We start from the raw sequence: 14843 nt of genomic DNA, 5'->3' as shown, positions 1-14843 counted from the left end.
ACAACGTATTGCTATTCAGACAGAGCGAGCTGATTCCTGGAGACGGGGTATCCTGTGAGCCTGCCTGAGGGGTACACACAGTATTATGAAAGGGATTTGAGTTGACACAAGTCACAGTCTCTCCATCGCCGGTGTGGAGGTGGTGGAGGAGGGAGGGAGATGAATTATTCAACCACCCGGCGCCACTCGGCTCTGACGTCTCGTGTCTTATGGGGAGGTGAAGTGAGCCGGCGACAACGGGCAGCGCCGTCACATGACATGACCAGCCCCGGGATGGAACAGCCCAGGAACCTTGATTTTCCCGAGGACAGAGCATCATTTCAGAGAGCAGCAGTAGAATAATAGCTCCCTCTCAAAATGACAGCCATCACTGCAGCACACCATCACAGATTGCTGGTCTACCACCTCCCCCCCCCACTCGCAGGATGAAACGACAGCCCTGCCCCCGCTGATAGCGAGGCTTCTCAGCCTGAGTAAGTGTTCCTTCTGGCTTAGCCTGGCTTTGATGTTATTATACGCAGGCAGTGCAATATTCAGCTGTGAGATTTACTACCTGCTGCTTGGCGATCTCCTAAAGCTCCGTGTTTGTGAAACGGAGACTATAGAAAGCTGAAATGAAATAGGAAACAAGAACGCTTCATCTATTCTGTAGCGCTTTTCTACCGCCAAGCCCAAACTCTATTATTCAAGAGCCCAGTAGGGTTGAGTATTATCTAAACAGACCCAGCAGCAGTCTGCTCAGCTTGAAAATTACATTTTCAAATATTAAAACAAAAAACAGAATAGTTTTTTTTTCTTTTCTTTGCCATTCAGTGAATGAGCAGAACAATCACAATTGTTTATTCTTGGAACAGGATTATTCTGTTTGCCGGCTGATGGGATTTTAGCAGCCTGCTAAACGTCGGCATACAAACAAGCTTTAACAAATAAACAGTTATGTATCACACGGCATTAAAAAAAAAAAAGTCAAGTCGTTTCTTGTGGTGTAACTTAGTCGTTTATTTTAATTCCACAAATTTTTCAAAAAAATTACAAAATACTCAAATGGAGAGAACACAGGACTCACAATTTTTCTTATTTCTACTTTTTGTTTACATTGTGTCATCCCATGGCGACTACTCATATATACAATAAGCTTCAAGATACCAGTATATATATAAATCTTAGCAGTCAGAATCTACATTCTGCTATTGCCGCTTTGAAACAAGAAGCTAAACCATTGACAACACTTAACATCAAAGGTTCCGGAGACACAAAAAGAGTAAAAGGCAAGGGAATCGTCAGGAAAACGAGGCAAAGATGTGAGGAGTACGTCGTCAGGAGAGAGACGGCAGGTGGGAGATGGCGAGACAAAACGACGGGTTCTTGTCAAAGACTTTTTTTAGGGATGTTAAACGGGAAATTTTGACGATTTCTGCAAGTGTTCAAATGTAATTCATAGTGCTCCAAGATATGAGGATATGGTCACTTTTAAATGCAAGTAGGGTTTAAGGTCCATGAAGGTCAAACAGTCTTAGTGTGTGGAACAAAAGCAGAACTCATTGTGGCGTGAAGAGTAAAAAACAACAACTCATGTGCACTGGTATGACAGGCCAACACAACTTGTAACAGTCAGTGGCGCACACACACACACACACACACACACACACACACACACACACACACACACACACACACACACACACACACACACACACACACACACACACACACACACACACACACACACACACACACACACACACACACACGGTCGACCCTCCACCTCTTGGTCATCACGTGTCGGCAGACCCCCCTTCTGGTGTCACAGTGAACATTATTACAGTCCAGTCGGAGGACGACTCGGTCGGACTGAAACAAACATTCGGTGACTGCACCGGCTGAAGAAAAGGGGACGACCACAACACAACCAGCACCGAGTCACAACCATTCACACATTAAAACAATCCTGAAGTCCTGATGGCCTCCTGATATAGTGAACAGGTCCTTGTTATATATATTTTAAAAAAAAACTTCAGCTCAGCCAAATATGTTCCATATGTTTAAAATCATAATTGAACTCTGTAGAAACAAAAAGTTATGTTTTACTCCAAATGTGTGGACTTAAAAGATTTGAAGTGAAAGGATAAAAGCAATCGAGTGGAGCTTTAACAAACTCTCTCAGTGCAAACGCGTGTTTTCTTTTGAATCCATGGCTTCAGGGTGCACTCGACAGAAACCCCGGTGACTCCCGTGTCACCTCTTCAAGTTTCACATCATTAACTCAACGCGTTGAGTTGACACATTCTCACAACCCGCGGCGTGTCCCGGGTGCGTGACGGATGGCTGTGGGTGTGACGGGGTTATGGGTTACATAGTTGATGTGGGACTAAATCTAAACACAGTGACGTCAGAGGAACGTTACTCCCAGGAACTGCTCATATAATGCCATGGTGCTCCCCTCTGAAACAAGGGATAATGCTTCAAAACAATTATATTGGAGGTTGAAACGACTTGGTTCGGAGTCCACACCTAGTAATAATAATAATTATAATAATAATTATATGTTTATATATACTATTTACAGACTCAAAAAACGCCATGCTGTAGCTTTTTCTTAAAATTATGAAAAACCTCCAACAATGTATTAAAATAAATGTTGAGTTTAAGATAGCACTTGTTATTTTTCCATAAAACGGCCTGACCGGTCTTGTCTTTTTTTTTATTGTGAAGCACAGTGTCATGTTCTAGCACCTACACAAAAATGTCAGGGAAGCTTGTCATGCACGAGTCTTGAGGACGTTGTCACTACTGGCTATATACCAAAGAAAGTCTATGTCTTCAAAAAATAATAATCAAAAAATGTCCTTGATAGGAACAAGAAACAAAAATCAGAAGAATTCTCAGACGATCCACTTGGCATTTTCCGTTCTTCAAGACTGAATGAACAACTTCCTGCGTCCTGCACCCGTCAAGTCGCCAACTTCCTTGGCTGGTTACAGCTGCTTGTCACTCTCCTTCTTCAGCCGGCTGAAACGCAAACAACGACATATTAATATCTGCCGCACACACACAGACACACACACACAGTTGGCGGTTATTTTGTGCCATTTCTGTGGTTTGTCCGACCTGTAGTAGTCCTCCTGACCCGGCAGTGGTCCTCCGTGCATGTGATGGTGTCCGTGGAGCCACTGCTGCTCCATGGCCAGCCTCTGGAGCTCAGCAGACTGGGCATGCATGGCCTGCAGCTGGTGGGCGGCAGACATGGGCGGGGGCAGACCTCCCTGCAGCTCTCGTGGGTACGGAGTTCCTGGAGGAGGGGCGAGCAAATGGTTCGATCAAGCAAATGTAGTTGAAGCTGACGGCTGATGGACTGGAGGCGATATTGCCGTTAATGAGAGCGAGTGCGTATTGGCAGTGAACCTACCGAAAACCGGGTGGCGCAGCATCTCGTGTTCGTGCGGATTCTGGCCGAGCAGAGCGTTGGGGATGGCGCCGTGCGGGTAAGGGAAGCGAGCCAGGTGAGGTCCTCCTCCCAGGGGATCCATTGCCAGGGGGTGGCCCCCAGAGCCCGGAGGACACACAAGACATTCGCCGCCACCTTCGGGGGGGGGTCAGAGTCTGAGGTTCAGGGTTCACTCATCTCACAATAGGTCATCACAGACGGGGCCAGAGGCAGCCGATACACAGCTCTTATGTTACGTTATGTTACTGCCCTCAGAGGCAGGGCCCACAATGCCGTGCGTTACTACAGAGACAATACAATATGTGGTGGAGTTGCAGATCGTTGCAAGAAATTATTAATTCAAAGTCCCTGTGGTTCACTCTTGCCTGTCGTCAGTAGTACTGCACAAGAATCTTGACAAATCTCCTTTATTAACTTGCACACAACAAATCATCAATTCTATATATATATGGCATGGGCATGTATGTATGTATGCATGCATGCATGCATGCATGTATACAGGGCTCTCCTTTACCTTGGTGCAGCGGGTCTTGCTGGTGGAGGTGTAGATGGGAGTGAATATGCGAGTGCTGGTGGTGGTGTGGCGTGACATTGAACATCTGTAGACGGGCGATGGGATCGTTGGCCACCGTGGCCATCCTCTCAGCGTGGAGTCTCTCTGCAGCCAACCTCTCTGGGTAGCTCATTTCCGCCCGCAGCTGGGGCCCGGCAGCAAGGGCCAGCCGCTCGCGCTCTAATGGGTTCAGGCCTGGATGGAAAGAGGCGAAGGGGTGATGCCCGGCCATGGGGGGTAACGTGATGGCCCCGTGCCGGGCAAAGTGCTCCATGGGGTTAGTGGAGGGGTGAAGGGAGTCCATCTCCGGAGGCTTAACCTCAAAACCAGGTTTCATCCGTTCCCTCAGCTCCCTTTCGCGAATCTCCCTCTCACGCATCTCCCGTTCTCGTAGCTCGCGCTCGCGCATGCCTGGGTCGGCGTTGTACAAGCCGGGCATGTGATAGGCCAGCAGCGGGTCGCCAGGGTTGAGGGACACAAAGAAAGGGTGGTTTCGATTGGTGGGGGACATGACGTGGGGTCGGGCATACTCGCTGAGGGTGCGTAGGGCCGGGGTGTCGGGCCCGATGTACGGAGGCACTGCTGCGATAGTGGTGGGCGGGTCATAGGGTGAGCGCATGTGGGAGTGGCCAGCCATCTGAGGTTCACACATCCGGCTGTCGTGAGATGAACTGGAGGCTTTCTGTGAGGAGAGGAACGCAATGTTCAATAAAGTAAAGCAAAAAATATTAAACGCTGGCAAGCAAAAGGGAGACAAACAAAAGCACTCACCGCCGCCCGCTCTGCTTCTTTTTCCCGCTCCCGCTCTCGTTCCCGCTCTTTTTCCCTTTCCCGCTCTCTCTCCTTCTCTTCCCTCAGTTTCTGCTCTGCTTCCCTCTTGGCTTTCTCCAGAGCTTCCTCCCGCTTCTTGGCCAGTTTCGATGAAGCCAGTGGAGTGAAGTAGTAATCTGTCCTAGCACAAGAGTTGTAACCCCGGTCCAGGTGCTTGTAGAACCTGGTGGAAACAAAACATTCAATATTTATGCTTATTCAATATCAAAGATAAAGGAAATTCCAGTATATAGATGTGAGGTTATTGTTACACATAAAGCTAGAGGGACATTCAGGTTTGGTTGAGTAATAAGACAGGATAATGTCCAACAGCTTGTTTTATTAGCCAACACTGGTCAATTATTCACAAGGAAACAAACTCCTTTGGCAATACCTGGCTGCAGAGTAGAGTATGTATTAAAACCCTCATTGCTATTCATTGGCAGTGTAAGAACCACTTAAGCACAAGGAAACTACAGATACTCATATTCAGATGCCTCAGTTCACTTGCATCTCGCTGTAATTAATCTCCCTGCTCTTCAGCTCCGATAATTCCTCGCCATGAGCCTCTCAGAGCTCTGGGCTGATTGTGGCCTGGGAAGCCTGCTTTGCTGAGGGCATTTGAATTGTTGCTCACATCAAAGCCTTAAAATGTGAAGGCAAATACTCTTTGTTGTTGGACGTGTTGGAGAGCTAATCAGCTTCCCCAGACAGTAAGCAGCTCAATAGACAACCGATAAATAACAGTTTGCGCAGGTGAACGTTTGGGCAGAATCTGTGTTTGCAGACATACCGTGCAGACTGGCTGGCGTGGCTGGCATGGGTGGGCGTACTGATGATGGTAGGCTCCGGGGAGGGGCTCCTCTGGGGGGGTGGAGGACTCTCTGGCTCTTCTAACTCGTCCAAAGGCTCCTCTTTGATCTGTACGGGCGGGAGTACCGGGCCGGCACAAGCGACCGAGGCAGGCAGCGGCATGGAGATGGAGGACGGCGGGGCAGAGGAAGATGGAGGCTGAATGCCAGGCATAGAGTTTGATGAGGATGGGGGAGGGCCAGTCGGAGGTAGAACTGTGCTGAAAGGATGAGACGAGAACGGTGGCTGCGGCGGCCCACTCGAGTGTGAGGCTGCTGCGGAGGGTGGCAGAGGAGGAGCTGGAGGAGGTTGGTGGCTGGCTGACGGCGGGAGGCTCTGGGACTGAGTGAGAACTGGTGGCTGTGCTGGTGGGGGCTGAAGCTGTTGCCCCTGAGGCATGAGCTGTAGGGGAGGCGGGTGTGCTGATGGAGGATGGTGTGTGGATAAAGAGCTGAGGGGCTTGAGCGCGGGGGGCGGCGGCAGGTTTGAAGGCATCTGAGGGAACGGAGGTGCCGACGCGTGGGGCGGGTGTTTGTGGGACTGAGGGTTGGGCATCTGAGGGATGGGTGTGGTTGGTGGGGGCTTTATGTGGGGCATGGGCATGGACATCGGGGCAGGGGGAAGGGGCTGCTCTCTGGGAGGCTGGCCACTCTGAGCAGATGACTGGGAAGGAGGAGTGTGCGGCCTCTGCTGTGACTGGCCACAGATTGGCAGGGGTGGGACCTGAGACTGACCCATTGGGAAGCCCTGGAGGGGCATGGAGAGAGGGTGAGGCATGTGTGAGGGGCCAGGCTGAAGGGGATGTGGCAAGGGAGGCATCAGCATGGGCCCATGATGCGAGCTGGGTAACGACTGAGGTGGTATCGGGAGTCCAGGAGGCGGAGCCTGAGTCAACGGTGAATGTGGAGAGGGCAGCCTCTGAGGGTGGAGGGACGCGCCCGACTGGATAAGAGACAAAGGGCTTGCCTGGGGCAGAGGCAGGGGAGGTAGAGAGGTGGAGGCCGCTATGGGGGAAACCTGTGGGGGAAGTGAGGGGGCCGCGGCTGCAGGCGGAGGCGGCGCAGAGGAGGCAGATGACGTGCCCGGCTGACACTGGATGACTGCAGGGTGCTGGCTCTGCAAGAGCTGCTGCTGCTGGGCAGACGAGTCAGAGTCGCTCTCGTTGTCCCGGGGGCTGGGGATGCTCGGGGAGGAGCTCCGGTTGTCCTGGTCAATGTCTTTAGGATCGCTACTGAGCTCCTCGTTGATGCTGCGGCCATCCGAGCTCTCGCCCTCGCCTTCACCCTCGCATTCTGATGGCGAGTCTGGACGACTCAGCTCCTGAGGGAAGGAGGGAAGAAAGGGATGAGCATCATAAGACAAGTGCATTCCATTCAAACTCCGAACAGGGAGAACAAGGACCGGGGACTCACTTGTGTCTTGGACTTTTTGACGCCGGCCCTCTCGGGCTCCTCTGTGTCAGAGGCTCCCTTCTCTCGAGGCCGCTTGGCACTCTTCATAGGTGAAGGAGCCTCCTCCTTAATCTTCTGTGGAGCAGAAGCGCCAGAGCCATTAGGGTACATTTCACAGAGACATGTGACTAGAAGAAGAAGATTTACAGGCAGTCCACGCTTCGTTTACCTTGCTGGGCTTCTTCATGGAGTCTGTCTTGCTGTCTGTGCTGTCCGTGCTCGCCGCGCTGGGAGAGGTGCGTCCGCTGGAGCGCAGGTCCTCGTTTGTAGGCGAGGTTCTGCCATCGGGACTGGCTGTCTGCTTCTTACGACCACTACGTAGCGTCGACATCTGATGGAAACAAACACCGTCAACATTGACTGGAGATGGACATACGAAAGCCCAAATCTAACTCCGTCAAAATATTTGTGGACGTCGAACTCTTCCCAGCACGTCTAGAGACGATAAGCTTTTGGCTCCGTGGTCTGGCTCAAGGGATAACGTTGAGGCTACGAATCCTGAAGGTGAAAATACAGGGATGGATGAAAGCGCTCACCGAGCCTCTGTTCCGTCGGGTCCTCATGCTATGCTTCCCGCTGAGTCCATCCTCTTCCTCTTTGACAGGTTTGAACATAAATGGCGGCGGGTCCACAGGCTTCTCAATGGGAGGCAGTTCACCGTACTTCTTGAAGTGAATGCGGCAGTCTGTGCACAGCAAGATGTTCTCCCGACCCCCGTGGTGCCAGTCCTTGGAGGCTGAGGGAAGCCATTTACAGTTGTGAAATAACAGATTCTCACAGGCATTAAATAGCAAGCACACGTATCACACAGAAAGGATCTCAGAAACTGCAATAATATTGTCGAATATAGAGAATGCCATTAAGTAGTGTCATGGTTTAACATCTAATGAGATAAACATTTTCATGAATCAGTGATAACAGATAAATAGTGCATTAACATTTTCTGTAGTAAACTAATAAGGTCCATATGCCATAACAATGCAAAGCCAAAGTTATCACACCATAGCTGTCATGGCAGTAACCAGATGGGAGCCGGGCACTGCGAGCCAGCTGTGTGGATAGAAGGGTAACGATAACGCGGGGGAGCGAGTCAACACGCTCTGTGCTCACGTCTGATCCGATGTCATTTGTCCCAACATCTTCTTATGTCCATCTGTCACACACAGCTGCACTGTGTGCAGACCCACACCGGTCCGGACCAGGACAGCAATAGCCAGAGCCAAATGACCAGCGTGCGTGACTGCAGGTGTAGAACGGGATAACTTACTGGTAGTGAAACAGTGGCGGCAGGCGTAGCCCTTTAGCTCCTGTTCGCTGTCCTCGCTGTCAAAGTCATCTTCACTGGCCGAGCTGAGGTCCACTGCAAGTGAGCGAGAAGACAAAACCCTTCCTATAAATGTCTCCTACACGGGGTCATCTCCTGCGCCGAAGAGGTGAGATGTACTTACAGAACTCGCTGGAGGGGGGGCGTGAGGGAGTGTTGACAGGAGTCGAAGCGGTTCTCGTCTTGATGCGACGGAAGACGGGCTGGCGGCGGTGTCTGCGGTGGGCTCGACAACTTGCTGCCTCGGGGGTCTTCTTCCAATAGTAGTAGAAGGTGATAAGTTCTCCCTGAAATGAAACACACAAAAAAAGAAATTGGTTAAAAAAAATTAAAAAACCCTGATAAATATATCAGAACAACTCAGAGAGGAGGAGGAGTGAGGGGGAGCAATCAATGAGAGCAAAGAAGTGTCAGAATTAAAACGGTAAATTCGTCCAAGTTGCCAAAAAACTCTGTAGCTAGTTGGATAAAATATGTGCTAAATACACATTAGCAGTTATGACGGGCCAGGGAGCCGGTAAATCCATGCCAGGATTTGGTGCTGGCCGGGCGTGTTTGTGCTTTGGCCCTGTCTGTCCCAGGATTAGGAGAGGAGGCTGACTGAATGCAGGGATATTAGGATCAGTGCATTGGTGGCTGCCTGGGTGGCAGGAGCTTGAATGGGAACAAAGGCACATGTCAGGCAGAGCTTTGGCGCTACAAATAGGGAGTGAAATGGCTCCTCGCCCCACCACTGGAAGAGTCAATTGAACTGTAATCAAACATTCAGAGTCGGGCTCGCCAAAATAACGAGGCGGATAAATGCGGCGTACAAAAAGGCGGCCAGGAAATCAATACCCAACTGAAACATTAACACATGCAATCATGGATCAGAAAGCACTTTGCTGAGGCAGCGGCTGCATTTTAACTGCGGGTTTTTCCGGCCGCGCTCATAATACCCAATTTTCAGACCGGAGTCAGTCACAATTATGTAGCTTCCTGCGGGGCTTTGCCCTGTTCTCCGTCACCACGGACCCCTCACTTGTTAGCGGCCTCGCGCTGGCGCCATAACAAATTCATGAAGGTGTGGAGCGATCGTCGGGCCGAGCAGCGAGTCACCTGTAATCTTGCCGTCTACGCTCTGAGGTCTGCTACACTGCTGCTCAACAAACCCCCGGGGTTTAATGGCTACCGACCGCTTTCCCTTCTACGCTGCAGCGGAGATACTTGACATGCATTTCTCTCTAAAATGCATCAACAGCTTTTCAGCCAAAACTTCTATCAAAATGTTTTTTAAAACAAACAATGGCAGGAAAGGATGTGATGAAGTGGTGGACGCCTGTAAGTGGCTTTAAAAAGGCTCTCACTCAACTCCTGTAACAGGAGGAAATAAAAGGCCATCAAAGCAATTTAGAAGTGCAATATTATGGTAGTAACCGAAACAAACAAGGGAATTGCCGCTTTTATTTGTTTATCTGGCGACGTAGAAAACAATTTTTTTGTTTGTTGTAAGAAAACCAAAAGGTTGAGTGTTGGCTTTGATTGGCACAAACAGCTGGACTCTCTGGGCTTAGGGTTGGTTAATAACTTTTCCCTTCATGTGGTTCTTAGGGGAAATGTATTTCCACTAGTGGCTGTAGGACTCCGTCTTATCAGGCAAAGCAGAGCTGGAGCTCAATGAAAACCGCTCACATTTCAGGGTAAATTATGGCAAAGCAAGTGCTCCAGAGTATAACTGTCCCAAGCCCCACAGCTGGTGCTCAGGCTTCATAGCCCCTACTGACGGGTGCAGATGAGCACATCTGGAGCACTGGGAACGATTCCACATGCAGAAGCTCAGCAGAGAAATCAGTAGAACTCCTTTCAAATAAAACAATAATAAAGAACGAGTCAAGAAGGAGGAATCAAGCCTCTATCTTTGGATTATTAAAGTCATTTCTGTTATATCAATAACAGTATTTCTGTTGTGCCAAAGACAGGAGCAGCGAATGACATCAGAGGATTATGTCAGCAGAAGAAAAGCCCCGCTGTGCCGCCATGCGTTTGGGGCTGGTAGCGGAGCTTTCGCTCGCCGTGCACCTGGCCTCCCCAGCGCGCTCGGCCACGCAGGGCGCAGGTGCTGACCGAGGGAGGGCAGGCGTCCCGATGTGAGATCTAATTGAAACGCGCAGATCAAAAGTGTCGAGTGGTGCCGAGCGTTGGCTCCGCGCTTAATGGCCGTTCTCAGCAGCGCCTCACGGCCTCCTCGCCGCGGGGCTGACAGCGACACGGCCTCAACAATAGCTTGGCAGACGCGGGGAAAGGTCAGCCTGCCCCCCCATCACTTACAATGTGTCAAGTAGCGCTGCATTTGGCAGCGGCTAATGAAAACATTAGCCGGGGCCTTTGAAGGGGAATTAACAGGTGCACTGATAAACTGGTACAGACGGGCGCACATGGAAAAGGGGGGAAACAAAGAAGGAGCGGCTTTTCCTTTTAACTCGCCAAGATGAAAAGTTACTTCTAGCCAAGAAAAGAAAACAGATGGAATTTTCTTTTTGTAAAACCAGTGAAAATATATTTTCCTTTAAGAGTTTATGAATACACGTTCAGAATATAGTCACGTGCATTGAACATGAACACGGCATGTGGCTGAGAGGCTTTGTGCGCTACATTAAAGGGAGATTGACGGATTAACTCTCTGCCTGCTGCACGTCAAGTGCGGTGCCCCTGAAGTCGCATATGTCCGACCTCTCACACCGGCCGTGTACTTTTCTCTATTAAAATCCCTTTGACGTGCTGCTGTATCACCTCACAGCGTTCAGTCAGCGGGATTTTATGAAAGTATTGAGGAAAGTTACCGAGGTGACAGCAAAGAGGAAAATATTCCATGAACCTGAATTTAAAGCGACAGCTACTAGAAAATTCATGGAAATACCTGAAACATAAATCTGGACGGGCCCAGGCCTCCGCACCATAATTCCCCCCCCGCTGCTGTAAATCACTGCGGCGCTACGGAGTGTGCGGCCGCTCCGCAGTACATGAGACAGAGACTACATAAGCTCAGCATTATAAAGGCCTATGAGGCTGCTTCCATCTGCAAGAGCTTTCTGGCCGGTGGATTATCCGACAAGTGAAGGGCTTACCCTCCTATCACGACACTCCGCCACTTAAAATGGGTTTGAGATTACGGAAAGGATGTTTTCTTGACAAACAAGTCATCGTCTTCAATTTATTGTAATTAGCTAAATATAACCTGAACTCTTTAAAGTAAAGCTTTTGCTGGCGCATATATACAGTTTTAATATTTGTGTGTGTGCATTAGCTGCAGGTTTGTGGTCAAAATGCTTGTTTAGTTAGATTTTAGCTAGAGAACTCTGTGCTAGAACAACAGGTTACTGACTGTGGAGTCAACCATCTTATGTTCCAGATATACGCTGAAACAGGTGAGCCGGGGAGACTTTGGAGATCACCGTTGAGCTGCAGGTGGGGGTGCAGGTTGAGCCCGAGTGGCAGAGGAGAATCCGGCGCCGGGCTCGGCGGGGCGGCGAGCGCGGGCCGGGCTGAGGCTGAGGGGTAAACTCGTTTAGTTACACCCGCGTCCCCTCTCAGGCACCGGTCTGAACAGATGGTTTCTGTTTTTCCTGGCAGATTTGTGACGGAGCCACAAAAGGCCTCTGCTCTGACAAGGAGCCAAGCGGTTAAGGCCGTTACTGGCAGGAGCGAGGCAAGGAGGGGAGGACGGGGGAGGGTCGAGGAGGGGGAGTGTGGACGAGAACCGAGGGAGGAAGAAAGAGCCAGGGGAGGATAACAATGAACAATCGACATTGAAGCCAACCACAGCCCTTCCTTTAAAAAGAAAAAAGGAAAGGAAATCTCAGAAAATAAAAAATCTCTGCTTAGAACTGTTGGGGGGGGCGTTTAGCGGCAGGAGCATGTGACTTCTGGGCTCTGCTGGCTGATAGCGGGCTGTGTAAACATCCATTAGTGCAGCACAAACCTGCTTACTCCAGTCTGCAGCCAGAGGAGGGAGGACGGCTCCCCGATTCACTTCAGCGAGGTGAGCAGCGGTTCCATTTCTCATCGCTAAATCAAACCCCGGTTTAATATTGTATGTGGTCGACCTCCAGACTGGGTGTTCCTCCCTGGACGGGACAGCGGATCATTCCAGTGAGTGCTTGACCTATTTTATCATCCGCATACTGGCTGACATAAACATTCAGTGTGAACTTCACGTCACAAAACGTTTGAAACTAAATGTTAAAAACATAGATAACAACGTCTCAGTCAAATTAAAACCCTCTTTGGACTCTATTCAAAGGCCCCCGGATGGTGGCGCAGACTGCGCGGGGAATGGCGGTTAAACGGCGGTTAGACGGGACGGCCTGAGCGACTGAATAAGCTCTGCTGTCACAGGTCAGGGATGCACGTGCTGAAGAATCAGCACGGGTGATTTTCCGGCTGCAAGCGCTTTCGCCAATGACAGCAGATTGGATGGCGAACGAGGCCATTCTCGCCGGAGGGCCGATGCTGCATGTACTGCTGATAAGCCAGTGCCGCTCTGCCCCCCCCCCCCCCCCCCAAAAAAATAACACACAACATGAAGCTTACCAGAGAACTCAATTACACAGGGAGCTCCGGCGTGGCGCTCTCCAGCTATTAGGATTTCTGCCCCTGCGCTCTGAATTGCCTGTGGTCTACTAAAAGAACATCAATACGCGCTGGTTGAGCTTTCCATCCGCCGCCTAAACAAGTCGTATCATTTACCAAACACCAAAGCTGTTCTGTCACACTCGTGACAGCTGCTGCCAACTGGACCGGGCCCCCGCAGTTTGTAGCTGGTTTAATTAGTGTTTGAACCAAAAGTATTTATAATCACAGTCATCCCCGAGGTTTCTGGCTGCTGAGCTGAGGACACGGCAATGAATTCAAGTTGACGTCTGTACAGATTGTACCAGGGCAAACATCTGCTGCCAGGTTGGGCTGAGAACACTGTTCTCCTGTTGGGCATCCGGTAAATGACAGGGCCCGGGGGGGGGAGTGGGGGGGTGCTCGTTTCTCAGAGAGAGCAAGATGCCGCGAGTGTCGACACAAACGGGGCAGCATTGAAATAAAAATAAAAATAATGATCATCATTTGCCGTAGCGTTCGGCCCACATTTCCTAAAATCATAAGCATGCTCCACGGCCAAAGCTTTGCTGCTGGTTCACCGGCTTTGACAAAAATGAACAGTAAACTCAAACCACGAGAAGGCTGGTACATAAAGAGACAAAAGCTATGGAGAATAATGTATTACTTTTTGCTGCTACCCGCCCAGCTGTTGGAATGAGAGTACTTGTGTTTGACTTGCGATGACGACAAAGACCGACAACACACCCGGGGCTTAACCTTTGCTACACTGCATCTGTGTTTCCACCTGCCAAAACAAAGCAGGAACCAACGGCATGAAAATGTTGCTATGCAATATTTTAATGTTTGAATTTGATATGTCCCATTACTTTCCAGGACTTGCAGCTGGTGTTTTGCTGTGAAAGTACGAGCTTGCTGATTGTATAACGGCAGCAGATTAATTTAAATAAACCTGCTTTTATTTTAATATCTCAATTCTCATACATAATTGTACTTTATTACTTAAGTGAGTTGGCACTAGTACTAATTATATGCTAGTCACTTCAACATTAAACAACAGTCCAGAGACACTAAACTGAAGGATGCAGGAATGGAGCCTGGAGGTAAAAATAAACTGATAAACATATTAAACACACCAAGCTTTCGTTCTTCTAAATAATTAGTTTATTAGATTATAGTGGCTCTGTGTTCACATGAGAAACCTTTTTATGAAACACAGTAAATACAATTGTTGTTATTCATTTAAAGTATAACTCCCTGAATACACACAAAATGTACTGAATAAAGTGTCATGAACAGTTTCAGTGTTTTACTTAATTCCCTAAATTTGCACTTTTAATATTTTCACATTTTATCTGCAAGTGAACGGTTTGGAAACACGTCAACACTTTCTAATTGGATCTAATTTTACACGGTCAATTCCTCAGCTGATCAGCAAACAGAGCTCGAGCCGGCACGAACGCGTACAGCAAATACGTTGGCGTCGAAATCCTCTGTAACCACACTTCCATGAAAACCCCCGCCGGTGAAAATATCAAGAGCAGATTTCTCCGGGAGCTGCCATTTCAGCACATTTACACTGGAAGCAGCGAGCTCAGGTTCCATGACGTCCTCCCTCTCTGGGTGGAGGAAATGGTGGCGAGCGAGGCCGGCTGCAGGCGGTCAGACGACACACCCGCTTCCCCCCTCTGGCCCTTTATGTGACTTTATATAAAGCATTCCTGAGTGCTAGCCAGGCCTGGTGTGTTTACACAGAGCCGGGTGCTTACCCTCGGTGCTGGCTGTTCGAGGCGGTGAGCGGTGGACACACTGTGCTGGACT

At 49.7% G+C, this 14843-nt stretch overlaps 1 protein-coding gene across 7 annotated transcripts in view; it reads right to left on the bottom strand.

The window, feature by feature from the left end:
• Positions 1 to 974: 974 nt before the first annotated feature.
• The window catches only part of rerea (arginine-glutamic acid dipeptide (RE) repeats a), a 106654-nt gene continuing 92785 nt past the window's right edge, over positions 975 to 14843 (bottom strand). For 4 of the 7 annotated variants that reach the window (XM_040192438.2, XM_040192439.2, XM_040192437.2 and 1 more), the window contains 11 exons: positions 8560 to 8722; positions 8379 to 8471; positions 7648 to 7847; positions 7281 to 7442; positions 7073 to 7186; positions 5602 to 6980; positions 4770 to 4992; positions 3960 to 4680; positions 3407 to 3580; positions 3109 to 3289; positions 975 to 3009 (listed from right to left, as the gene is read on the bottom strand). In XM_040192438.2, coding sequence (XP_040048372.2) covers positions 2976 to 3009; positions 3109 to 3289; positions 3407 to 3580; positions 3960 to 4680; positions 4770 to 4992; positions 5602 to 6980; positions 7073 to 7186; positions 7281 to 7442; positions 7648 to 7847; positions 8379 to 8471; positions 8560 to 8722 — 3444 coding nt within the window. In that variant the 3' untranslated portion in view covers positions 975 to 2975. The remainder of the gene's footprint in view (positions 3010 to 3108; positions 3290 to 3406; positions 3581 to 3959; positions 4681 to 4769; positions 4993 to 5601; positions 6981 to 7072; positions 7187 to 7280; positions 7443 to 7647; positions 7848 to 8378; positions 8472 to 8559; positions 8723 to 14843) is intronic. The other 3 variants (XM_078093062.1, XM_040192440.2, XM_078093077.1) reach the window with 1 other exon arrangement.

The sequence above is a fragment of the Gasterosteus aculeatus genome, chromosome 2 (assembly GCF_964276395.1).
Source record: "Gasterosteus aculeatus chromosome 2, fGasAcu3.hap1.1, whole genome shotgun sequence".
Lineage (NCBI taxonomy): Eukaryota > Metazoa > Chordata > Actinopteri > Perciformes > Gasterosteidae > Gasterosteus > Gasterosteus aculeatus.
This window is presented reverse-complemented; position numbering and strand designations above follow the sequence as displayed.